The 27,570-nt window shown below is 43.3% G+C and overlaps 1 protein-coding gene across 5 annotated transcripts in view; it reads left to right on the top strand.

Annotated features, from left to right (window-relative positions):
* ADGRF5 (adhesion G protein-coupled receptor F5) overlaps positions 1-27,219 on the top strand; it is a 114,747-nt gene extending 87,528 nt beyond the window's left edge. For all 5 annotated transcript variants that reach the window (XM_019480135.2, XM_014601630.3, XM_014601631.3 and 2 more), the window contains 11 exons: positions 230-394; positions 532-750; positions 2,245-2,457; positions 11,713-11,865; positions 14,290-14,480; positions 16,996-17,175; positions 17,700-19,070; positions 19,596-19,637; positions 19,737-19,796; positions 22,955-23,039; positions 23,395-27,219. In XM_019480135.2, coding sequence (XP_019335680.1) covers positions 230-394; positions 532-750; positions 2,245-2,457; positions 11,713-11,865; positions 14,290-14,480; positions 16,996-17,175; positions 17,700-19,070; positions 19,596-19,637; positions 19,737-19,796; positions 22,955-23,039; positions 23,395-23,474 — 2,759 coding nt within the window. In that variant the 3' untranslated portion in view covers positions 23,475-27,219. The remainder of the gene's footprint in view (positions 1-229; positions 395-531; positions 751-2,244; positions 2,458-11,712; positions 11,866-14,289; positions 14,481-16,995; positions 17,176-17,699; positions 19,071-19,595; positions 19,638-19,736; positions 19,797-22,954; positions 23,040-23,394) is intronic.
* Positions 27,220-27,570: the final 351 nt, after the last annotated feature.

Raw genomic sequence — 27,570 nt, 5'->3', positions numbered from 1 at the left:
TGGTCATCTTTCAGGGTCACTACTAGCTTGTGCAATTTGGGTCCAATTCTGAACTCTATGCCACTGCAAAGTTTGCCCGAGTAAAGGCTGAATGTGAACTTCAGGATGTGCCAGCTAAAAAACTGCCAAAGAAAATGTTTCAATACTTAAGCCTTTTTCACAGAAGCACAAGTCCTTGTGGATGTGAGAGACCTCAGAAACAACTTTATCTTTATGTATTTCACCCTAGGGACTGCATCCATCAAGGGCAACTGTAGTGAATACCTCCTTGAAATTTACGATTTCCAGTGCTCCCCTAGCAAGTCAGGTGCTGTGGCATCGTATAAGTGTGAGCTGAGCTTTCCGAATGGGGTCCGCAGAAGTAAAGTCATCGAAGTGACATATTTACAAATAGGTAAGGATCCTCCTGAGAGTACCACAGGGCAGGAACTGCCTCTCCCTGTCGTGTATTGCCTGCATATGGCACCACATACAAAAGGCTAATTATGACAAGGCGTTGTTAATAATATGTCATTTATCTTAATTTTCTAGCAAATATAACAATAACTTCACCCACAAATGTCTCTGAGGGATACAGTTTTTCACTAACATGCATCAGTAACGTGATGAATTACAATAAAGTCATCTGGGAAATCCAGACGGGAACCACTAATACAACAATAGAAAGCCACCTGTACATCCAAACTTACCCAAACCAGAAGGAAGCCATGTCTAATCTCACAATAAAGACTGCCACGCTGGATTGGAATGGTGAGTGCAGGCTCCAAATCCTGGTTTACACGGGCAGCTCGTGTTACCAAACCACTGGAAAACTAGGAGTCCCAACTGGCGGTGGTTTAGAAGTCAATTAGAACTTAGCCCATAGTCACTTAGGCCTCGATCCACAAACATTTAACCACCTAGCTTCTACTGAAATAAGAGTAACTTAACTCACCTAAATATTTCCAGTGTCCAGACCTGAGCAGTCCAATTTGACTTTCAGGTGACTGACTCCCTAGGGACAAATTTACAGAGGTATTTAGGCACCAAAGCAGGGAGATAGGTGCTTAGTGGGATTTCAGAGGAACTGAAGTGATTCTAGTGGGATGAATGCCTTTACCGGGACTACTTGCATGATTAAAACTGGGCCACACTTTAACGTTTTGCTGAACAGCAGCTTAGAAAAGTTTTATACAACATCTGTGTCACCATTACCTGCCACACAGCGTTACTGTCGTCTCTTGAGGTGGCACTGGCTGTTCTTCCACAACCAACTTCTCTTGACGTGGAGTTTTGCAATATGCCAACCTGTAGACCCAGATCCAGGTCATAGGCCCTGGATACTTACAGGTCTAAGTAGGGTTTGCACTGTTGGTGCCTCTCTAAGAGCTGTGATTAATGGTGTGATACATAGAAACTGCACAGCTTCTTTTGGCAGCAGGGCTGCAGCAGTCATGCACATTGCTAAAGATAACACTGAACCATGTGGATCTTACCTAACTTTTTACCTGTTCCTGATCTGCAGGCATAGGACTTACTTAGAGACAGCCTGCAGTTTCTACCTCTCCCCACATCTGTGTGTCACCTTTATGGCAAAACAACCTCTTCCCCCTTCCCTTTCTTTTCTAGATCCAGAGTCTTTCCCTAGTTTGATCCCTTTCCTTCTCTTCTAGATCTGAGTATTTGCAGGGATGCTCTGTCTCAGGGTCATTGTTCACTTTTCCCAACTAGTTTCTTCAGCAGTCTCTCTCAATCTAACCCCATAGCATATAACCCATAATACACAGCCATGCAGAGCATGCACATTCAACATGATTACTCCAGAATAATTTACTATGGATTTTACTCCAGTGTAAGAAGCAGACTCAGTTGCCCAGGGTAGGGGCTGCTGCAACACTTGGCCAGCCCAGCCCAGATACCCCACAATGGACACCTGGCACCTTCTATAAAGTAACTATTCCACATTAGTATAGTTACTACATGTATTTCAAAAGGTAACTTTACCTTGGATTAGAGTCATTTGCTACAGAGTAGGCTGTGCATCATGTAGCTGTTCCATTTTGCTTCTAGTAAAGTTAATTTCCTATGCAGTAAATGTGTCCTGTGCCTGCAGCTACAGCTAAATACAATCCAGGGATTTTTGTTCATTAAAAATAGTCCAGGTGTGCAGGTATTCATTAAAAACAATCCAGGTATTTTTCCATGTGTCCCGTTCTGCGTTCTACTGCGATAGACTGAGGTGTGTTTCTGTTTTGTTACTCTCAGGTACCTATACCTGCACATTCTTCCAAAAAAACTTGCCAAGTTCTGCCCGTACAGCTGTTGAAGTTGTTCCTTTGCCTCTGAAGCAAAACATTTTCCTGGATCCCATTGAAGCATTTATTAGGTGTAAAATCCAGCAGGAGCTGAAATGCTGCACAAACAAAATGGAAAACTACAACGTTACTTTCACTGTTGAAAGCACTACATTTTTTCCTGGTAAGAGATACGATGTTTTACAGTGGCCTTGCAAAACAGTTGTTCTGAACGCATATGACATGATGTGATTGGAATAACAGACGTGGTAGGATAGCTAGCACGACTGGAGCACTGTCATGGATGGGTACAACTTGTTCGGGAAGGACAGGCAGGGGAGAAGAGGAGGAGGAGGAGGAGTTGTGCTTTATATAAAAAAGCCGTATGACTGCTCAGAGCTCCAATATGAAACTAGAGACAGGCCTGTTGAAAGTCTCCGAGTTAGGATCAGAGGAGAGAGCAACAAGCGTGATGTTGTGGTGGGTGTGTACTATAGACCACCAGACCAGGAGGAAGTGCTAGATGAGGCTGTTTTCAAATAAATAGCATAAGTTTCCCAATCACAAGCCCTGGTTCTCATGGGGGTCTTTCAATCCCCCTGACGTCTGCTGAGAGGACAATATAGCAATGCGCAGGCAGTCCAGGAAGTTTTTGGAGAGTACTGGGGACAACTTCCTAGTGCAAGTGCTGGAGCAGCCAACTAGGGGATGAGTTCTTCTTGACCTGCTGCTCTCAAACAGGGATGAATTGGTGGGGAATGTAGTAGTAGATGACAACTTGGGCAGCAGCAACCACAAGATGGTTGAGCTCAGGATCCTGAGGAAAGGAAGGATGGAGAGCAGCAGAGTAAGGACCCTGGACTTCAGAAAAGCAGACTTCAACTCGCTTATGGAACTCATGGGCAGGATCCCCTGGGAAGCCAGTCTGAGGGGGAGAGGAGTCCAAGAGAGCTGGCTGTACTTTAAAGCTGTGGGTCGCGATCCAAATTGGGTTGCAGGAATGTATGAAAAGGTCACAAACAAACTTTAAAAATAGATTCTCCTTTAAAGGAGAAAACTTGGGAAATTGTAGATTTTCCATTGCAGGCTGGCAGAGTTGCAGCCTACAAGGGGCTGCTTGGGGCCCCCCCATGCCTTATACACCCCACCCTGCCCCATACTTGAGGGCAGGGGGCAGCACATAGAGAGTGAGGGGCAAAGGGCCAGGACTGCCTTTCGATGTTTACACATGGGGCCTGGTACAAATAAGGTTGAGATCCAGTGCTTTAAAGAAGCCTGACTGAGGGTTCCTGACATCCAGAAAGACTAGCAAGAATGGCAGAAGGCCAGCTTGTCTTAGCAGGGAACTCTTCAGTAAACTAAATCACAAAAAGGAAGCTTATAAGAAGTGGAAACTTGGACAGACAACTAGGGAAGAGTATAAGAGTACTGCTCTGGCATGCAGGGATGAAGTCAGGAAGGCCAAAGTGCAGTTGCAGCCAGCAAGTGATGTTAAGGGTAACAAGAAGGATTTCTATAAGTATGTTGGTAGCAAGAGGAAGACCAGGAAAAGTGTGGGTCCCTTACTGATTGGAGCAGGCAACCTTGTGAGAGAGGATACAGAAAAGGCTGAAGTGCTCAATGCCTTTTTTGCCTCAGACTTCACAGGCAAATCAGTTCCCAGACTACTGCACTGGGCAGTACGGCTGTGCGAAATTTCACCAGCCATTTCATTTCATTTCAATACCGTTTCGACTCATTTCAAGGTCGAAACAGCAAAATCAAAGCGGAACAAAGGGCGTTGAAATAGCCTCAAAACATAACGAGGATAGTCAAAATGTTTTGAAAGTCAAAACATTTTGACCATAGCGCTTGGGGTGCGAAGTCAGCCCAGCTGGGCTGACTTCCCATCCCTAGTGCAAGATCCAGTAGGGGATGGGAAGTCAGCCCAGCTGAGTTTCCCCAGCCCGATCATGGGGCTGGGGTTGGGAAGTCAGCCCAGCTGGGCTGAGTTCCTGTCCCCAGCCCCATGGTCAGGCGAAACATCGAAACAGCATCAAAACAGCCTCGCTGTTTCAACTCGAAATGAAATGCGATACAAAATACTGTTCCCTCCAGACCTCGAAACTGAAGTCGAAATGGAACAGCGCCATTTCACACAGCCCTACTGGGCAGCACAGTTTGGGGAGGAGGTGAGCAGCCCTCGGTGGTGAAATAACAGGTTAGGGACTACTTAGAAAAGCTGGACGTGTACAAGTCCATGGGACTGATGGGATGCAACTGAGGGAGTTGGCTGATGTGATTGCAGCGACATTGACCATCATCTTTGAAAACTCATGGAAATCAGAAGAGGTCCCAGATGATTGGAAATGGGCAAACATAGTACCCATATTTAAGAAAAAGAAAAAAGGAAGATCTAGGGAACTATAAACCAATCAGCCTTACCTCAGGCCCTGGAGAAATCATGGAGCAGATCCTCAAGGAATGCATTTCTAAGCACTTGGAAAAGAACAAGGAGATTAGGAACAGTTAGTATGGATTCACCAGGGGCAAGTCATGCCTGACCAATCTGATTGCTCTCTGTGATGAGGTGACTTGGCTCTGTGGATGTGGGGAGACCAGTGGATGTGATGTACCTTGATTTTAGCAAGGCTTTTGATATGGTCTCCCACAACATTCTCACAGACAAGCTAAGGAAGTACAGGCAAAATGAATAGATTGTAAGATGGATAAATAATTGACTGAAGCATTGGGCTCAGTAATCAATGGTTCAATATCTAAGTGGCAGCCAGGATCAAGTGGAGTGCCCCAGGAGTTGGTCCTGGGGCCCATTTTGTTCAATTTCTTCATCAGTGACCTGGAAGATGTTATAGAGTACCACCACCTCAACAAGTTTGCAGATGACACCACACTGGGGGAATACTAGATATGCTAAAGGGTAGGGCTAGGATTCAGAGTGGCCTAGACAAATTGGAGGAGTGGAACAAAAGAAATCTCATGAGGTTCAACAAGGACAAGTGCAAAGTCCTGCACTTAGGATGGAGCAATCCCATGCACCAGTACAGGCTGGGCGCTGACTGGCTGGGCAGCAGCTCTGCAGAAAGGGACCCGGGGGCTATAGTAGACAATAAACTGAATATAAGCCAACAGTGTGCCCTTGTTGCCAAGAAGGTTAACAGCATCCTGGGCTGCATTGGTAGGTGTGTTGCCAGCTGATCAAAGGAAGTGATTATTCCTCTCTATTCAACACTGGTGAAGCCATATCTGGAGTACTGTCCTTTGTTTCCTTTAATCATTGCATTATATCTCATTTTAGATTGTAAGCAGGGATCTGTTGTTCAGTTTTCATGAAGCACCTGACAAAAGCTTAATACTAATAGGTATAAGTTAATCCGGAAGGGTCTGAATCTGTCTCTTTGGCAGTTAATGGGAATTTTACTATTTATTTGAATGTGTGTAGTATGAACACAAAATGTTAGTCATCAGAGTGTTTTCTGGGATTTCACCATTATTCTTCACCAGTGACTTTCAGATCAGTTTTACACAGTTTGCCAACATTTCCTAGACGTTTGTTTTTATATGTTTGAAACGTAGGGCGAGATTTTTCAGTTGGGTCCCTGTAACTAAACCCAAGTGTTCATGTTGATAATATAAGCATCTACAAATATATAAAATACAATTAAAAGACAAAGGGAAGAGACAGGATGGCCCACAGGTTTAGGTGCAAAGGCATACAATTAAACAATATTTGAGGTGCACTGTAAGGAAACATTTCTTTAAAATGGAGATCTATTAGGCCATGAAGCACTCTCTCAAAAGCAGCCATGAAAACTCCAATCCTTGGGCAATGTCAAATTTATTCCACAAGGAATCCACAATATAATGCAAATATTTATCTTACATTTCCCAGGGATATAGGCAACTGTTTTTTCTCCAGTGTGAAGGCCTGTGATTCTGTGCTTTTGCATTTAGTACAGTGTGCTCAATGTGTTTTGTATACTAGATATTCCCAAATCACTCCAAAAAGAACTAAATCATGGTATTGAGAATAAAAAAAAACAATGAACATCTAGGGTGCTGACAGACACGGAAGAAAACAAAGCAAAACAGTGCTTTGTCAGAAGAGGAATCACATCTGTTTGACCCGGCTCCCCAGCATTTGTATAGCTTGCGTGCTTCAGCGGGGCTTTTTGGTGATTCAATCAGCTATTAGATAAAAGAGCCAAAAAGCCCTGCACATGACCTGTACAGACGCTGGATGAGCCAGGTCGAACTGATGCAATTCCTCCTCTAGACATGCACTACGCTTGGTGCAGGGGCACGCTGAGCTGAAAGTCAAGAGCTGCGGGGTTTTTTTCCCCATGTTTGTAAGCACCCCTATTATAATGCAGAAGGACAAAACATTTGCAGTAACCCCCTCAATGTCATGTATTTGTTCTACGCCCATAGCTAAAATAAGTGAGGATCAGAAATGTAACAAAGTCCAGTTATAATTAATTTTACTAAAAACATAATAAAATCATAATATAGAAATCTAGGGCTGGAAGGGACATGTAGGTCATCTAGTACAATCTCCTTCTCAAGGCAGGATCATCCCTGTCTAAATGGTCTCATCCAGCTGCCAAAAGTTTCCAAGGATGGAGATTATTAGGCCTGTGCGAGTAGGCAGGTATTAGATCCGGTTTCAGATCCGGCCGCTTCAGATGCCAGGGATCCGATCTGGAGCTCCAGATCAGTTTCCCGCTTCGATCCGGCCATAGGGTATAACGGGGGATCAATGAAATATCTATAACTTGGTTGTTTTGTCTCTGATTTGGGTGAAACATGCAGGGGTGGTAGCCTTTGCTGAGAGCATGAACCCTGCCAAACTTCAAGATCAGTGCAGGGATTTGGGGGAAACGCTATCCCAAATTATTGAAAGCAAAACTCATCTCACATGTATGTGTTACACCACAGGGTGGTGAAAACTGCAGGGGTAGTAGCCCCTGATGAGGCCACAAAGCCTGCTGAGTTTCAACAAGATCAGTGCAGGGGTTTGGGAGGAACTGCACCCCAAGTTCTCGAAAACAAAACTCATGTCACATGTATGTGTTACAATGCAGGGGGGCGGTGAAAACTGCAGGGGTGGTGGCCTGCCACACATGAAGCCTGCCAAGTTTCAAGAAGATCGGTGCAGGGGCTTGGGGGTAACTGCACCTCAACCTGCTGACAGGCAAAACTCGTGACATAGATGACCCTGTGTGTGTTAAGGTGCAGAGGGCTGAAAACTGCAGGGGCAGTGGCCCCTGCTGAGGCCACAAAGCCTGCCAGCTGTGTGTGTCTCACTGAGGGAGTCTGTCTTCTGGGGCCTCGCACCTCTGGCTACTAGCAGGCAAAGCTTGTGACATGGGTGGGTGACACTGTGTGTGTGTGTTAAGGTGTGCCCTTCCTGGCACTGGGGCCTTTGCACAACACGGCAGTATGCCCCAGTGAGACCTCCTATGTTACTCATGGTGTGTGATGGCTTATCTTGTGTTTTTATGTCTATATGTGTATTATGGGGGGGAAAAAAGTACTTAAAAATGTATCTTTGGAAGCTTTAGGGTTGAAAACCACTTGGTCAGGCTGAGGAAGTACCTGCAGGTGGTCCTGGATGGAAGGAATAGTAAAGTCAGAGGCTGGCCTGGCCCGCAATGCAGGCAAGAAAGCCAGTCAGTGAAAATGGAAATGGAGGTGTCAGGGGTGAGGGACAGGCTGGGGTGGGGGGTAGGGGGAAAGGGGGATGTAGCAGCGCAGGTAAAAGTGCAGAGGTGCCTGGGGTGTCAGGTGTCTGGCCGGTCGCAGCATCCCAGAACTGCACTGTGAATATTGAGTCCATGAGTTTCTGTTCCTACTATCTAGGAGGCTGATGAAGTGCAGTGCATAGGCCCAGCTCTGAAAAGTGGTTTGCACATTCAAACAAGCACCTAACCTCATCACCAGAACTGAAGCCAACTTCCTACAGCTCAAAACACAAAACCTGCCAACTATCTCCTGCACCCCCACAAACTGCACCCCAGAATCTATCGAAGACAACAAAACCCGACTACCTGTGAGGGCACGTTCCTCACCAGAACAACACTCTGCCTCCAGTCTCTCAGGCCTGATCCTGAGAGGGAACAAATTACAATACAAAGCACTTTTCAGAGCTGGGCCTATGAACTGCACAAGCATCTCCCCAATGCTCTGGGTGATCTCGCTCGCATTGGGAATGTGCCCCCCTCTCTGGCCACCTTTCCCCCACTGGTTCAGGGTGGCCTGTCTCTGCTTTGGGGGAAAGGGGGCTTTGGAGCAAGTGGGGGACTTCCCTTTCAGCACGCTCGCACTGGTGCCAGGTTGAGCAGGAAGAAGGGCGAGGAGGTGCCGCCTTCTCAGGTGCAGCAGCATCGCTGTGGTGGAAAAGTGTCTCACATCCTTGCCACGGCTCGTGCCTTCAGCAGTGCTGGCAGATGGCAAACCTGGGATCATCTGTCAGCTCAAAATGCTCCCACACTACACTACTCCCCCGCTTCTGGGTTGATGCTGAGGATCCTGCCTTTTCCCACTCCTCAGCAGGCTGAAGTTCAACAGCAGGAGCTGCCCCAGCTGAGCCACTTGCCTCCACAACCTCAGCCTCCTCCAAGGTGCTGCTTTCCAGAGGAGACCTGGGTCTAGGGGAAACGTGAGGGGTGTGGGGCACAAACTGATTCTCCCTCAATCCCCAGAATTGCCTGAGCCAGCGTGCTCAGCATCCCTGGTTCCAGCTCCAGCTCCAGCTCCTCCTCTGGCAGTGGGAGGCTCACACTGAGAGATGACATTGGGGTGGAGGAGACAGTGATTTCACGGCTGGTGCCCACTTCTGGACTGAGGGGAGGTGGTGCAGGTGCAGGGACATCGGGTGCAGACACTGCTCCCTCTTCCTGGCTTCCACTGGCAGCACCGATGTCAGGGCTGCTTGGGAAGAGAAGGCGTCTGTGTTTGGGGGGGTGGGGGGGCTTGCAGCTCTAGCTCTCCCCCTGCCCCCTCTCCCTCCCCTGCCAGAAACCCTGGCACCTGCCTCTCCAGCACGCTTCATGTTAATCCTTCCTGTGCTGCAAAAGGTCTGTCTGTGTGTGTGTGTGTTTGTGTGTGTGTGTTTTATTCCCTCTGTTGTATGCATGCACTGAACTCTTCTTTGATTGTTTGCTTCAGTGTTAAGAGTTATGTAAAAATTGTGTGCTCTCTGACTGTCTTCTTCTCCTATGAATATCTGATTTTTCTTCTTTATATTGTGTGCGCGTGTGTGTGCGTGCATGCATGCGTGCAATCTGTGTGCCTCCCTCCACAGTGATGGATCACGCTGGCAGGGAAAACACAGCTTTCTTTTTTCAAAGTTTGCACACAAAAAAAAGAGCAAAAATAAATTGAAAGAAAGGAATTGAATAGTACTAAGAGATGCTAAGCTCAGCTAAATCCTACCCAATCCTTTCTAACAACAAAAAGGAGCAGGCAAGCTCAACTACTGAGTAAAGCAAGCAAGCTGAGATGCCTGTGTCCGAGGGTATCTTTCTCATGCAGTTCCTCAGTGGGAATATGCTTGCAAAAGGCACAGCACGCCTCCAGACAGAGGCTTTTATACTGTTTCTAGGTCCCTCCACCCAGACACTGTCATTGGAAAGGCAGCCAGAGAGAAATCCTTCTCGCTGGCCACCTACACATGTCAGTCTTCCTCCCACCTCCCGCTCTCCCTCCCTCCCCCACTCCCCATCCCTCTTCTAACTTTCACTTTCAGCGTCTGAAGCTTTTCTGAAGCACTTTGGAAGCTCCAAACCACTTCGGACAGGTTGAATGAGCCAATGCTTTGCTCCGGGCATGCTGCTTCGGACGTGGAAGCATCTGAAGCGGCCCCGGATCCAAAGCACGATCCAAAGCCTCGCACAGCCCTAGAGATTATACAATTTCTCTAGATAATCTGTTTCAAAGCATAACCTTCACAGTTGGAAAGTTCTTCCTAATATCCAGCCTAAATTTCCTTTGTTCCTATCAAGTTTTGACCTGTTGGCCACAGAGAATAGCCCATCACCACCCTCTTTATAACCACCTTTCTGGTATTTGAGGTCTATAATGAAATCTGCTTTCAGGCTTCTCTTCTTCAAGCTAAGTACTCCCACTTCTTCCAATTCATGTTTCCTAATCCTCTAATCATTTTAGCCAGTGTCTGCTGCACTTATTCCAGTTCGTCTTTGTCTTTCTTAAAGTGTGGCATTCAAAACTGGATACAATATTCAAGCTTAGGCACCACCAGTGCTAAATAGTGGAAGAACCACTTCCCATGACTTGCAGATGATATTCCTGTTAATACAGTCCAGTATGCCATTGCCTTTTTTTTATTTTTTTTTTGCAATAGCACACCGGTGACTTATATTCAGTTATATTCAGTGTTGCAGCCTAGCCACCTAGCCAGTCGTACTCCACCTTGTATTTGTGCATGAAATTGTGCCATCCTAAGTGAATTACTTTGCACTTCCATAATTGAATGTCATCCAATTAAAACTGTTTTCCTTATTATTATCAAAGTGATTTTAAATCCTAATCCTACCTTCCAAAGTATCTAGTGTCATCTAGAAACGTACTAAGTGTGTACACAATCCTATCCTCCAAGTCATTTACCAAGATAGAGATTCCTGGGGAATCCTATTTGAAATGTCTTCCCTTTTTGACATTGAGTCATTGATGACTACTGTTTGAGCATGTTGATCCAACCAGTTGTGCACCCCACTTATAGCTGGTTCATTTAGACTACATTTACTTTGCTTACTCATGAGAATGGCATGGGAGACAGCATCAGAAACCTTGCTAAAATTGAGGAATATCACATCCACTGCCTGTCACATTGTTGTATAAGGAAAATCAGATTGGTCAAGCATGATTTGTTTTTACAAAGACATGGTGTCTGTTCCTGGTTACTTTGTTATTGTCCAACTGCATAGAGATTGATTCCTTGATGGTAAGCTTCAAAATCTTTCCGTGTGTCAGTATTAACAGACAGAAGACACATACACCTTCAGCAGTTCAGCTGACCCTAGGCAAACAGAGACAAATGGAGGGTGGTGCAGAACCTGGGATTAAGAGCCCTAGATGAATGTCTGCAGCAGAAGCAGGGACAGGAACAAACAAAAGAGGATCCTCCAAAAATTTCCAGCGCCTGCTACTTCTGTACAATAAAGAATGACTTAGGAAAAATGTACACTTATGCCACAAAGCCAAAAAGGTGCTACATTATGCATCAGGAGAGAGAAGGCATGGCATAAGGGGTAGGACAGCTGGATCATAAGCAGAGAAGAGCACTAGCTGGAAAATCAGGAATCTATCCCTTAGAGGATCTCATTGCATTAGGAAACTAGAGTTTTAAAAGTACTTCTTGCTTTTTCTTGTCCATGGAACCAAAATCTAATATTGACATACCTAAAATATTTCTTTGCAGTGAAAAGGCCACAAAATAACCAGATATGCTACGTGTATAATTACATAGAAAAGACATGCAACACCAAGAAAGATCTCTTGGCGTATTGCACCTTTCAAAACCGCATCCACGGAACCATTCGAAGTCCTGAAATGAAACTACATGTTATCCCTGGTAAGATGAAATCTTAGCAATGATATGGAGCATTTGAATGTAAAATATTCATGCGTTTGTTAAATCAGAGGCCCTGTAAGGCAGCACTGAGGCTACCTAAATCACCAGCTTGGGCTTTAGTTATAGTTGACTGGGAATTTTCTCTCAGGTTTTTTGGGTTGGTTTTTTTTTTCTTTTTTTGATGGACAATGTGGATTCCACAAGAAAACGCTAATTATGCTGCAAGTGTCAGAATTAAAGCGAAGTGCTTTGATTCATAGATCCATAGATTCATAGATGCTAGGGTCGGAAGGGACCTCAATAGATCATCGAGTCCAACCCCCTGCATAGGCAGGAAAGAGTGCTGGGTCTAGATGACCCCAGCAAATGGTTTGCTTCTAACTCAGTTCAGTATGCAACTCTGTTTCCACTTGAGCTGCCACAATGTCTTATGGGAGATGTACTTTGGGGGCCTCACTCACCCTTCTTCCTTTTGGGCTTGATTCCCCATCAAGACTACATCTCTCAGGATGCAGCACAGTCAAAGGATGCCCATATTGCACTGCAGCAGTTCAACTTCTACAAGAGTTAGGGAGAGGTTGTGGTGCATCCTGAGAAGTATCAGACCAGGTTGCTCAGCATCTAGGAAGAAACAAGGACTTAGTGCACTCCAGCGACAGCTCCCACTGGTCCCAAAGCAGCTCAGGTGAACACAGATACATGTCAGCTGGAAATTCGTGTTTACAAATGTGACTGAATTTCAACTCCTATGGAAGTTTTTGTTTCATGAAAAGTTTTGCTATTTCAACTTCCCATTCTGATTTGGGAGAGGGAAAATGTCAAAGTGTTGAACTTCCCCCAGGACAAAAATTCTGCTTTGTCAGCAGCATCACTATGGTGCCAAGCTCTCGGACAGCGCACGGCGGTAAAGTATTCATGCTGATCGGGTAGGGATGGGAGGGAGGAACTACTGCACAAACAAACTACTGCAACTCCTAGAATGCTCATGGTCTTTCTACTCGCGCGGATCAGCCCCTGAATTGGGGGGAATAAAACTAAAACATGTCAGAGGTGGTCTAACTTGCCATGATAAATCAAAATCTACCACCAAAAAAAATTGTGCACATATATTTGCTCACGCAACTGACCTAGTGAAATGGCAGTTTTTCGTAATGTGTGTATATGCAACGCATAACGTGTACAAGCGCCCCTGGTGCTCAGAGCTACTGCAGGAATCAAGGAGACATCCCGTTCTCAGATCGTTTCAGATTGTAGGAGAAATGAGCCTCCTCTAATGGATAATGCCTACATTAGAAAAGCAGTAAGTTGGAGGTGGCAAATACCTACCACTATTTCAGGGTCACATAACTGCTGTACATGCAGCTCTCATTTAAACACCTTAGTGGCCAGGGCATGAAGGTTATTACTCACATGAATGATCCATAGCATTTATACTAGTCCTGTCAGACTGGTGGCGAGAGTCATTGTTCACCAGATTTCGGAGGCAGCCCAGGATTTTCAATCAGACCCTTAGTCTATATTTGCTATTTGTGTTGCAGTAGAACTGAAAGGCCTCAGTCAGCATGAGGCTGCCATTGTTTCCGGTGCTGCACCCACACATAAGAAATGTTCTCCACCCCAATGAATGCAGGGGACAGTTGAATGGACAAACCTTACAAATATGGGCATGGGTCAGTTTGCCACTCAAAAATGTGAACGCTAACACAGGGTTTCTAAATGGTTTCATTTGAGATATAAGTACCCTGAAAGACATTCATAAGTAAAATACACTTTATAAATAAATAAAATGAATGCATGTATTTCATCTATCATCTTTTGGGGCCCACCTGAAATGTGCAGGTGTGGAGATGCATTCAATGACAATAAATACGTAACACAAGGTGTATGAGTTTCTACGTCAATCTTGCTGAAACAGCAGAGCTTCTCTCCGGGCTTCAGAAGGCTTGAAAGGATACGTGCATCTCTGATTTTTTCCTAGGAGCTACAGCAATCAGATTTTGAGATGCTTTTGAGCAGATTCCCAAAGCTTATATCCTTTAGAGGGTTCTGATTAAGATGGTCTTAAATAAGAATCCTAGATCCAAACAGTTCTCAACTTTGTGGGGTTTATACCCATAAGATACTGAAAATCTTGTTTTTCTTCTCTGAAATGCCATGTACTTCCTGTGACCGCTAGATAACTCAGTTCTCTGTCTCTCAGTTTTCCATCACAATACTGGAGATAAAAATACCTTCCTGTCCTATAGAAGAGTTTCCAACTTTCATTCGTTAATGTCTGTGAGCCTTTCACATTTAGGGCTGTGGGAATATATATATATATATTTGGAGACTATCCTTGTGGAAAATGATCCCAAATAAGGAAAATATGAGTAAGATGGTGAATTCCATTTCTTTTCATCCTTTCTTCTCTTTTTCTCAATATAGACACAGCTAACGTGCTTTGCTCAGACAGCACTGGCATTGGAAAGCGAGGAGACAGAATAACAAAACCTTGTCTGGTTTTAAACAATCCCATGAGAGGAAATATAACTTATATGTGTCTTGACAAGGTCTGGATTGTGGATAGAAACAACTGCATATCTGCACCAATAAACACATTGCTTACTGCTGCTGAGGTACCAGCTTTATATCTTTTCTTAATGCTTTTTCTCAGTAGTTTTAATAATGATGTTTTCTTGGGGGGGGGGGGTCTGTGGTTCAAGCAATTTAACTATTTAAAATATATAAAATATTAGGAAAATGCAAATGTTCAATTAAAATGATTTTTAGCCTCTGGGCTAGAACTAAAAGTGCTATAGAATAAGATAAAATATTTTGATGCAGTGTTTCTCAGCTCATGGGTCTTGACCTTTCATTGATCATGAAAGTCAACAGAGAGAATGAGCGCTGAAAGATTTATTACAGTCTAAAGAAAGGAAAATCTTTCTCTCCCCCATACATGCACACTCTTAGGGCCAGTTTCTATTCCATGTTTTAGGCACTCAAACCTGATTGTAATTCATCCTGCTTAAGTCACTGACAAAAGTGCATGCATGTCTAAGTACCTTGCCGTCACTTCAGCCAGGACTAAATCACTGAAATGCACTGAGGTGCAGGAGGACCCATGTACTTTTTGCACCAACTGTTTGTTTCCCAGGATCTTTGTCAGCGTGGAATAGTATCTAGGTCCACTTAGGCATATAATGTGTGGAATAGGATCTGGCCCTGACACTTTAAGGCAGCGATGTTCAACCTCTCTGCCCCCACAGGCTGGAGGGGTGGAGTGGAGCCAGTGCAAAGTCCAGATCCTATGTTCAGGGTCAGCATGTAGGGTTGGTCCATGGGTGCAATGTGTCATGTCATGTGACCCCATACACCAACCCAACCCTACACACCAGATCCAGACATGGAAAGACCATAGGCCAGTGTGATCTGATGTGCGGGGCCATGCCATTCAGACTGCAGGGCTTCCTCTGGGTCTGGAAACTTGGTGGCAGTGGGATAGTGGCAACACTGATTGCTGTGGCTCTGAGCAATAAGCACTGCTAACTGTTCACCTGTTGCCAAATTGCTCGACCCATGAGGAGCCCCAGAGGTCAGATAGCATGGCTCTGTAGGCCAGAAATTGCACACCACTGCTTTAAGGTCAAGTATGAGAGACTGAAGAGTGAAAAGGACTTCCCAGATCATGGAGTTCAAGCCCTTGCAAACATGTAAAAGACTATATTGTGCCACAAGAGCAGGGGAAACGGTACCATGAAGAGCCACCAGCTCAGCCTCTCAAAAAAACACTGATAGACACACGATACAAGCTCATCATTGTTACTGTGGGTATATATTTACCCTTGTGTGTGTAAGAGTCTCACCCTTTTTTGATTTCACAGAAGAAGTCACCATTGGGAAAAGGGTGAAACACTGGGATACCATAGCAAATCAGCCTGAGCTTACTTAGTGTGGCTGTAGTGACATAAAGCGCTATTCTTTTATTATCCATAGCACAGTACGATAAGGGTGCACAGAATTTTAAGCAGCATCACGGGCAGATCTAGGATTTTGAAAAGGGGTGTAGATGGTGTGTTGCCTCATCACATATAACACAACACATTTTTCTCCAATTAAAAAGAAACTAGAAGTTACAAATAAGCTAAGGGCCCAGGGCTGTGTTATTCAGTTTAAGATTGAAGCAAAAACAAATGCAACTTTATTGGAATGTGCATTACTTTGCTATATTATATACTATGTATAAAAAACACAACAAACTAAGCAAAAAAGAATCAAAAGATGTCATTTCATTAATCTTGTAGAATTAAATGTACATCTCCTTTTTCAGATGTATGAAACAAAATCTAGCCTTATTGAGCATCTTGACTGTGCATCCAGTGTTCACTGAAAGTTATTTCCACACCTGAATTAATGTTTCCATTCTGTGTTAACGTGTTTAGCTACAGTTAAAAACAGTCTGCAGGACTGAAAAAGGAGTTGCATTACTGGGAGCAGCTAACACACTGCAAAATTGCAGATGGAAGGATAGTTTGATTAGTGGAATATCAAAACCATTAAAAAGGAAAGAGGGTCCTTAACACCTGTGGTATGAAGAATTTAGAAGGAATCAGGTGGATTACAATGAGCCATGAAGTCAAATGACTCTATCACTGCTGCCTGAATAGAAATGCTGCTGTAACTACTAGGCAGTTGGTTTTAAACTTTGAGTGGAGCAAGTACCAAAGCAGTTGCACTACTTTACGCTCTTCCCTCCTCCCAGATCTGCCCCCTGAGAAACTTCAATGGGGTTACACAATCCAAAAGAGTTTGAGATCTTCTGTGCTGGCTATCCCCTGACATGGAATAATTCCCACAGTATAATCTACTCCTCACACTTATTTCCTGGATGGGATGCTAACATAACTGGCCCTAATTTTAGTTTTGATGCAACTTCCCTTTTGGGTCTCCAGATTCCCCTGGGTACAGGAGCAATGGTCCTACTACCACATCCCATACCTTCCTGTCTAGAAACAAAGTGCAGTTCCCCTGTTCTCTTTCCCTTGAGACTAAGGGAAGTCCATGTCTTTCACTAGGTCCTTAATGTGCACCTCAGCTGAGCACCCCTATCACACTGCCTACACGTTACAGAGTCTTTACCTTCCATTCTAGGCTTTGCTGTCTAGTCCTCAGCCAAAAGAAAAGCTACCCGAATATCTGAAGAGTCTTGTGGAAGTTGTAAGGAAGGAAGAACAAAAAATAAATACGTCTCCTCCAGACCTGGGGGCAGTTGTCACCATCCTGGATTTGGTTTCAACCATCCCAGAGGAGGCAGCGCAGCCCACAGTGGAGGTAAATTGCAGCTAAATCTTGTAGAAGTTGGCTGATTCTTTGGCCTCTGGGTCAAAGTAGAATTTTTGTTGTTTGATTAGTCAGCACCCAAATTGCGGGGAAACTGAAGGAACCAAAAGGAGGGTAATAGGAAATGGACAAAGATAAGGATGGTGCTGGTTTTTAGTAATAAGCTAAGCAGAAAAGAAAGGCTCACTGGTTTTAGTTGGTTACGTAGGTCAGGTGGTTACAAGATGGGGAGATCAGGGTCAAAGATACTGGAGCTAAAAGCCAAGAAGATAGTTAGGAGAAAGGAAAAAGTATAGCAGCATTACAGAGGAAAAGGGGAGAAGACCTGGTTTGGCTGACACCAACTTTGAAAATGAAACAACTGAGAGGAAATAGCAATATCTAGGCGTTTAATATGGACTAGACAAAAGAAGAAGATAGGTGAGAATGGTACCCAATTATTGTTACCGTCAATAACAATGACTGTATAGGTCCTGTAGGATTTTACTAAGGTCATCTATCTTTCTTTATTACAGAGCTTCCTAAATGTAGTAGACATCATTGTCAGTAACACCACAATAAATTCCTGGAATGAATTGAACCAGCAGAAAACAACTAAGAGTTCTCTGTTATTGGAGTCAGTGGAGAGATTTACCCAGTACCTCCAACCAGTCAATAATACCATCCCCTCTATTAGAAACACCAACCTGCAGTTAGAAGGCATAGTTATCTCTGAAGGCAACAGGTCACAGTATGCAAAGAACTTCACGTTCCCAGGTCCATCAGGCCTCAGTGGTAATGTACTAATTAATGAAGTACAAGTTCAGGACTTACAAGCAAATACAACTATCATCAGTGTGGCTTACTCAACCCTTGGACAAATTTTGCCCCACCGCAATGAGAACAATGAGTCTGTGAATGGCCTAGTGATGACAACAACAGTGAGCGGAAACATATCCTGGTACCTTAAGATTATTATGACATTTGGAAAAAGCAATATTTCCCTGATCGATCCCCAGTGTGTCTTTTGGAACTTTACATCAGGACAATGGGACAACACTGGCTGTACGCCTGAGAACCATGAGCAGGATGTCACATGCATCTGCAATCACCTGACCTCATTTTCAATTCTGATGTCACCCCATGCAGTGTCCATTGGAGGAAATGCATTAGATTATATTACCTACATCGGTTTGAGCATTTCCATATTGAGCCTGTTGGCCTGTATTTTAATTGAATTCCTGGTATGGAAATCTGTGACAAAAAACAGAACATCTTACATGCGCCACATCTGTATGTTAAACATAGCCACTTCCCTTTTGATTGCAGACATCTGGTTCATTGTTGCAGCCTCCCTCCATGACATGAAGGAGACAGCGAAGGACATCTGCATAGCTGTCACATTTTTCATCCATCTGTTCTACCTCTGTGTCTTTTTCTGGATGCTTGCTCTGGGCCTCATGCTCTTTTACCGTCTGGTCTTCATTTTACATGACACAAGCAAGACCACCCAGAAAGCGGTAGCTTTCTCATTGGGCTACGGGTGCCCTATCACCATATCAGTCATCACCATTGCTGTCACACATCCATATGATGCTTACAAAAGAAAGGATGCCTGTTGGCTCATCTGGGAGACGAGTAAAGCTCTTCTTGCCTTTGTCATACCCGCATTGATCATTGTGGCTGTGAATTTTATCATTGCCATTGTAGTCATAGGCAAAATCCTGAGGCCAGCTGTTGGTGACAAGCCAAGCCAGCAGGAGAGGAGCTCCTTCATTCAAGTTGGGAAAAGTATTGGTGTCCTGACACCCCTGTTAGGCCTTACCTGGGGGTTTGGATTTGCAACTGTTATTAAAGACACCTCAGTGGTGTTCCACATACTATTCACAATTTTGAATGCTTTGCAAGTGAGTATTGAAGCTGATTTTTTTTTCTTCTTCATTTCACTTTTATTGCATTTATTTTTCTATGACCAAAAATGTTTTGCCTTATTGTGACTGTACCAGGCTAACCCTACATGAACACCCTAGGCAAGTATGGCAATTAATTTGGTAGCAACATTGAGCAAGTGTTCAAGATTCACGACAGGAAATTGACCTAGCCATCTTCTACTGCAATAACCAGGAACAATGGGGCTCTTTCAGGATGTGGTGACAGCCATAATTGGAAAATTCCTTGTCTCTGTTGGTTTCTGTCATATCCGTGAGATGGCGACAATGATTATTTATATTACAGTAATGCCTAGGGACTTCAGACAAGGCTACTCTCCACTGTTTTAGAAACTGTACAGGCACATATGATGAGGAAGTCTATTTCTGCCTTAAAAATTTGCTATTTAAATAAGCAATATAGACAGTGTATGAGGGATATATTGTAGTACAGTTAAATAGGAGATACATGCATGCTTTTAATATAATTCTCATGTTTCGTAGGGTTTATTCATTTTGCTCTTTGGAACTGTCTGGGACAAGAAGGTAAGAATTTGAATAACTCCTTATGCCCAAGACAAATATATGATTGTTATTTTACCCAAATACACAAAGTAATTGATTGACTTTATTTGCTAAACACAGGTACGAGAAGCCTTGCTGAACAAGTGTTCATCAGCCAAAATGAGTTCACAACAGACAAAGGTTAAATCTTCTCTTTAACAATACATTTTGTAGTTATTGTTTTAACTCTGCACTAATCTACATGCATTTCTAAAGAAACATAATTTTTATCTTATTTACTAGGACCTGGAAAATTATTTTTCAATATTCTTAAATTTTTACTTATAGTTTCTCAAAAGCAGATGAGAATTTTAAGGAAAAAATATTTTCCTTTAAAAACTGAGTTCAAAATCTTGTTGAAAATTCTTAAATTTAAAATTTTGTTCAGTTGGGTTTTTTTCAATTAAGGAAAAATCAGTCTGGTCTCATCTTTACATACAGACTTCCACAGAAACAAATGGAGAATCTGAGTCTGGGTAAATGCTCATCAACTCAGGAAACAACAGAACTTGTGCTCAACCTGTAACTACTGGGGTTTAGAAGGAGAATTCCCGTCCAGGCAGGTTATCACATAAGGGGTTTCTACACCTTCTTCTAACTAGCTGGTACTGGCAGTCAGAAAAAGGATAATGATGACCCATTAAGGCTGATGTAGTATGTTAATTGTTGTGGTTCTGCTATTTGTAAATGTTTTAAAACCGTAGAAAAATAGGCAAATAAGAGACGATGGATTTTGTGCATGCAAAAATGAATTGTGTCTATCAAGAGTCATGACAGACAACAGCTACAGTTGGGAAAACCTGCCAACTATGAGAGCAGCCTCATCAGAGGCCAAGGATGAAATAGCCTTTCACTGTACAAGCTAGGACATCCAGGTCAAGGTTTAAGACCATTAAAGGATTTTGACACCTAATGTGGAAGTGACACATTATCTAAGCACAAGTGACCACAATTGCAGGTCAAAAAGTGATGCTCAGATACCTTGCCATGGAGGCACCTAAACTCTACCATTGCTGTACTGAGATGCTTTACATTTCAGTAGGCACCGTAGAGCTGTGTCTGTGTATAGGCCTAGAATTGCCCCAGTCTTGGCACAGCTGAGGAGCTCAGCATCCTGCTCTTCATCAAGCCCAGTTGGGATCCAAAAATAAGGCATTCCCTTAGCTATGGCCCCTGCAGACCTGATCTGGTTCTCAGAGCACGCCTATCATGTACCCCAGTGGAAAAATGCAGCTACAGTGGCTTTCAAAAACATGGAGGAGATGGAGGTGACTTCCTAAAGAATGAAGCACCTGCTCAGGAGGCAGGAAAGATGATTCATAGCAATGGTCAACACGAGGATGTTTAAACCCATATCTCTCACCCAGATTCCACTCAAGGAAGGTGGTGCCTAAGAGTTAGGTATAGCACCTAACTGGTCAGTTATTTGTCAGGGCAACGAGAAGAAATTTGTGCTGTCCCTACCAGTGCTGTACTCAGTGCTATGGGTTTATGGAAAACATCAGTCTTTAGATCAACTACCTGACGCCTTTCAGCACATTCCACTGACTCCAGAAGTTTTGTAGAGGGTCTATCGGTTTCCTGTTGAGCTGGGAGCATTTTCTAACAATTTGCTTAAATTCCATTCTTCCTCTATTGCCTGATGCCTTGCAGCTGCTGGTTGTATGGCTGTTATGTTTGGGGGTAAACAGTATTACATCTGGAGCCAATCTAACAAGTCAGTCCGAGTAGAATGGTTCGCTTTAGCTACAATTCTACAAGCCACCACTATTGATATGGCAGCGCCTTTTCAGTCAGATTACCCTCCTGTATCAAAAAAAAGCCATTTCTCTTTAAAAATAGAGATAAAAATCATTAGGCTTTGGGACCTGATTCTGCACATCTAATTTGGGTACAGTTCCATTGACCCAAATCCTGAGAACATTGAGCACTCATTGACTTCTGGCGGCTGCACCTTTTGAGATCTCAGCCCATTTCAACGGGAATGTTGCCTGAGAAAGAGGGAATAAAAGAAGTAGAATGACCATGCTTTGACCGTTGACTTAAAAACGATTAATTTATATTCAGCTTCTTCCTTTATCACCTTTTGAATCTGCATTTGAAAGCTAGTGAATTGCATTATTTAACTCCCAGTGCTACAGCCTCAGGAATCCAGATAAGGAAAGTCCTGTAGAATTTAACAGAGAATGAGGACTTCTCGAAGCAATGCAGAAAATTCATTCTGTTCATAAGGTTTTACAATAACCTCTATGAACCTAAACAATCCCTATAGAAGCTGATTATTTTCCACCACTGTAGACTTCTCCAGTATTCCACAAAGGAAATTCCCATTGTTTCCAGCAGTATAGATACACTTCAACCCTATTACAACAGCATGAAATCATTCTCTCCCACCCCTCTGTAAAGTACCAACTTTTTTGTAGGTTGCATTCCCCTGGCCTCTGGCGGGGGGAATCCTGCATGCTTGCATGCCTCTAATTCTTTCTGACCCAAAGAGGATCTGAATTGCACTGCAATGCTAATGGGAATTCTCCTGAGCTCAGACACCAGAAGGCCGTTCCCTCTGGCAGGAGAGGTCCTGGAGTCTAGCCTATTTTTCATATGCACCATTGAAAGGGAGGTTGCTTGTCTCTACATATTGTATGAGTCATCTGAAGTTATATCTGTGTGCTACATTTCATATCTACTGTGTTCATCACTATAAATGTACCAGGGGCTGGCTTGGAAGGTGCCCGACAAATGGCAGAGTTGCAGCCCTAGTGAATGTTTAATCCTAAAACATGATTCAGTCAAAAAAAGAGCAAGCTGCAAACACAGAGAGAAGAACAATTCATATCCTATGCCAATAGGTTGACTTGGACTAGATGCCACCTTAGAGCCATCCACATGCTGCCCCCTCCCACCATTGAAAGCCTGTTTTTCTAGGGCACTGCCCAAGTGAATAGATACTGCTCAGTCAGTATGAGAAGGGGGGATTTTAAAGTTGCAAAGAATTGTCTCAGCAATGTGCCAGATGTTGGAACATCTGCTCAAGAGGCTCAGAGGTATAATATTAGCCCACTCCCTTGCTTCAGTCCATGACTCCATCTTTTTAGCTTAGCCAATGCTTCAATAAAAGAGGGGGTAGTGTCTGTTCAAAATGAAGCTCCCTTTATCTAATTTGCCTCATGCCTCCATTCATAGGCACATCACTCTCTCACATTCACCACTGAACAGCATTTTATTCAAGCAATTTCTTTTAAAGTATGGTTGTAGAAAATGTCTCTGGCTTTTAACTAAAATCGGCTTCCGTTTTACAGTCAACGTCCCAGGGAATCTCCGCACCAGCGTTCTCCATGAAGTCTCCCTTGTCAAAACCATTAAACAATTTATGTGGCAAAACAGGTAAGTGACAATGGCTGTACTACCTAGCACAGATAACAAGCCTTGGCCTTGGCCTTAGCCTAAGTTTGCAGAGCAGAATTTTAGTTAATGTCCAGAACTCAGAGTAGGAATCGGGCGTCACCTTCCTTTAGCCAGTTTAACCTTTCATTGGCAGTATGTATGTATGACTTCCCCACGTAGTGATGTTATGATCTATGGTATTGCCACAGCCCAGAGACAAGATGCTTGTTAGAGGATCTCCCAAGTCATCAAGATGGCTAGATGGGCAGGTGTCACAGTCTCCATCTCCTAACATTAGCAAGTCCAGTGCTCTGCTGTCTGCATGTCCAATTCATTTTGCATTTTTTGCCCCCAGGAAAATATGACGTTTCATCCACAGAAACAATGAGCTTTTCGACTGAAAACACTTCCATGACCAATTCTTTCTTTCACTGACATGCTTTAAATGGCAACCTGAGTATCTGTAAAGGGATTCGGGTCCTCTTGGCCAAGCTGTGAACCAAAATGAAACCTATCTGTGAATCGTAGAGAAGCAGACTGTTTCCCACAGACCATGTTCCTTGGCACATTCTTTAAGAAGCATCCTTCTGTCTAACATGTCAGACATGGAATTCTTCGGGAGACCAACAATGGCAGAAGTAATTTAAAAATATTACAACTCTACTAGGGTCCAACCCTGTAAGTGTCTTAGAGCCCTCAGCCTTCCTTACAGTCAATGAGGAGGTGCTCTATGCAGTATTGAGCCATGCAACATAACACTATGTGCACAAGACTTCATGTGGTTTTAATAATTTCTCTTTGCTTAGTTGCCTGAATGACTCCAAATGCATGCCTATAAACACACATGCTTCATTGCCCTGTAAAAGGACCTAATGACTTTTATAGCTCAGCTCATCTTGGAATCACTGGTTCAAATCACAAACATTTCAGCTCAATGGACTTGCCCCACTACTCACTTCAATTAATGGATCAATTGAGTACTATAATGGTTCCTGCATGGAGATCTCCCAAATAAAACTAATCTGGTTTTAATTGTTTTGAAAACCCTGAGACCTTCTGTGGTGCTTCAGTAAGAAAACGACAACTTATGATAAGAGACATTTGACTTCTGTCTTCTACCCCAGTGGCAACTGCATTCCCCCCCACTGTGTATGTAAACAGTTCCATGCTGTACGTCTTTGTGCTTGGGTCTTCCATTGACAAGGAGAGCAGTCCCAAAGTCAGAAGCCTTGCAGAATCAGTCTCAACCAGGAGAACATACTGAGCACTCATAGGATGAAAGATGCTATTGAAATTATGGTTTTAATTTTGAACTAGTGCACTTTGTTTTAATTTTTTGCAACCACTGAAGAGTCTAATGATTTAAGCACAGGCCTGCAAAATATTCATTGCCAAAAGCTGAAGTGTTTGCAATAGAAGGAACACTTCACATCTGACAGAAGGAGGTTCACAAGTTTCATCCAGTTCTAGATTTGAGGTCAAGTTCAACATCCTTCTTAACTGGGGCAATTCCATTTGGCCCACGTCAATACAAGGCGAATTTGATCTTGTGCTGCGCTGTGGGATGAACCGGAAGAGAAAACCTAAGCTGTATGGAGAAGGTTATGTTATCAGAGTGTGTATGATCGTTATTGAGGACAAACAAAAAAGGGCATCAAGTGAATTATTCATGCATGCAACAATTTCTTTTTGCATTTATGATGTAGACCTAGTCCACTGCTTATAGATTAAGAATTGATTCCTTTTCTTTCAGATATAGAGCCTGTCATAACTATCTAGCCTTTCAGTGCATCTATCTTTCTAAAACATCCATCCACTTCTTCCACCTGAAATAGTCCCTAAGCCATCCATTTCTCCTTATCTCTTCCATAAATCCACTGTGAACTATTGACTTGAAGCACAATTATAGTTTCATGCAACTAGAAGGTGTTCACTCGGAGTGAGCTAGGAGATCGATTTATGCACAATAATGTGTGAGTTCCTGTGCATAGTGTCAGCAACTGTCAATTTTCTGGATCATGGTGTACACATAAGAGGTCTAGTCAGGTGCCTGGTAGGGTCCTGCGACCATCACACCAAGACCTTCAACATTTATGCCTAGGGAAGAGTATGGAGGAGTTAGAGGCTGTCCAAGTCCTACCATCCCCCTTTAGACCATTGAGATGTAACCCAAAAGCCAGACCAAACCCAGACATTCAGTGCCTCAATGCTTGTAACTTCTGCCAGAGAACAAAAAAGGACCGCTGCTAATTGCCTAATGCCTCAGTGAAGATACGTTTCTGTTGGGGTGATGTCCCTTAGCATTTCTCCAACCAACATGTTTGTGCATAGTATAGTTCCATTATATTTTATATTGTTCAACCACGTTGCTTCAGCCTGAGACCGCATTATCTCTCAAAAGCTAGGCAAACTAGGGCCTGATGAACACTTGGGTGAGGGATTGCAAAGCTAAACTGAATGTGTTTCAGCTAACAACATTAAGTAGGAGGCTCTCAGTATTGAATGGAAAGGGGCGCTGTGCAGTTGGAGGGAATGTCTTTGGAATAATATGCAAACTATTCTACAGATATTCATAATATTCATGATTATTGTCATAAAAAAGCCTCTGGCATTTTATGGAAGAATATCTTGTGCCCTGACCAAAAAATCAACCTAAGTTAAACATGTCCTGCACAAAGTATTGTCCATTGGAGAGTCAACTAGAGCTGTTATTTATTGTGCATCTCTGTTCCCTCTACCCAGTGCCTGAATCAAAGGTGCTGCATTGTACACTGTGACAAATATATCATGGAAAAGTGTGTGCTATTGCTGAGCTCAATTGAACACAGGATGAACAAAAAGTTTGCTTACTGATTTCTGGTCCAGGATTGTCAGATAGGAAAAATAGCAGCAGAGGTCAATACTAAATCAGGGCTTGCTTCTTTCTTGGACAACATGTCTGCACAAGGGATAAAGGAGCAATAAGCATTCTCATTGCCCCTACCTGGCCCTTGGATCTAGATGTGAAAAAGTAAGGTCCTCTAACCCTCTTCTTCTCTGGAGCAGGTAGGAGAAGGTGGTCAGAGTCTTGGAAACACGTGCTCCATTTTATAGGCTGTGATAGGCTGGCTTTAGCTCAAGTATATACAGTACCTAAATGCCAGATTTAGCCCCTTTTCTGTAAACAGCTTTGAGATCCTTCACAATGAAAGGTGCTATGTAATAGAAACCCTTTTTATCTAAGTTACAGTGATCTCTAGCGTTCACAGTACGAAAGCTGACATGAATAAATGGCAATAGCGCAATGGTTCTAGGGCTTATCAACCATAACATTCAGATCTCATTTCTGAGGAGGTCGTGGTGCTGTGATTTCTTCATGACACTTTCATGTCTCAGGCATATGAACCCTGTGTAGCCCTGTTATAATTGCCCCAAGAAGGTTACATCCACACAGCAGCTGCATTTTTTAAAAATCAATGGAAAAAGCAGTAAGTCACACCATCTTTAAACTAAGTTGACTAATCTTACTGTTTAAGTAACAGCACAGCAGGCACGTCTACATGAAACACTTAATGTGCAGAAGCCTAATTGTACTGTGCTTTAGCATGGCACGCAGAGCCTGTGCTAATGCGTTAATGCGCAGTAGATTTAGTGTAACGTGCAGTAGCATCACAAAAAACCCCATTCATCTGTGCTAATGTGCAGGAGCGCTGATTATGGCACACGAAGTTAGTACCCATCATTACAGGTACTAAACTTAATGTGCTGTAATTAATGAACGTGTAGACATACGCAGCATCTCTTTGGATAATCCTGCTATCCCCCTTGATGGATTCAAAAGTTAAAAATGATTGCTGCAGCCTAGGAAAACAGCTCGCCACTATTCCCTGTCCAAATGCCTAACAGCTCTTTTCTTTGAGACTAACTCAGCTAATCTTTGTATAACTTCTTTCTCGATTATTCCCTGACCTAATGCTCTTTTGTAAAAGTAATGTTATTCTTCCCTTTGTAGGATAATGCCTACTGGACTTTACAGGTAAAAGCACTTTATTTTTGTACTATGAAGTTTTTCTCTCTAATATACACTTTACATTTTAAAAGTACAGGTGAAAGAAGAAACACCTGCTTATTGTGTAGATGTAGATATATATGTATATGTTATGACACTGCTTGCTAATAAACTCTACTTGCATAGAGCTCACAGGGCCTAGGTGTGTGTCCTTATTCAATGTAAGGATTACTGCTGTCACGAAAGCACTAATTGCAGGTTTGTACCTCAGGCATAAACTAGAGGTTATTACTTGCTGAGGGACCTGATTTAATTCCTGTAATCTCTCATGAAGTTGTTTGGCTATTGGGACCATGTTAGATCTTCTACAGCATCAATGATTAATGACTGATGCCTGCATATACAAGAGGATGTGCACACCACTAAAGCTTACGAATTGCTGTGTCTGAGATGTGTTTTGCCTGGTGATAGTTTGGGAGCATGGAGAATTGAGTTTGCTCAGCAAGGTTTTCTCTAGAGATGGACTAAAAAGAAGTGTTGGGA

This window comes from Alligator mississippiensis, chromosome 1 (genome assembly GCF_030867095.1).
Source record: "Alligator mississippiensis isolate rAllMis1 chromosome 1, rAllMis1, whole genome shotgun sequence".
Taxonomy (NCBI): domain Eukaryota; kingdom Metazoa; phylum Chordata; order Crocodylia; family Alligatoridae; genus Alligator; species Alligator mississippiensis.
The sequence above is the reverse complement of the archived record's forward strand: the minus strand, read 5'-3'. Positions and strand labels throughout refer to the sequence as shown.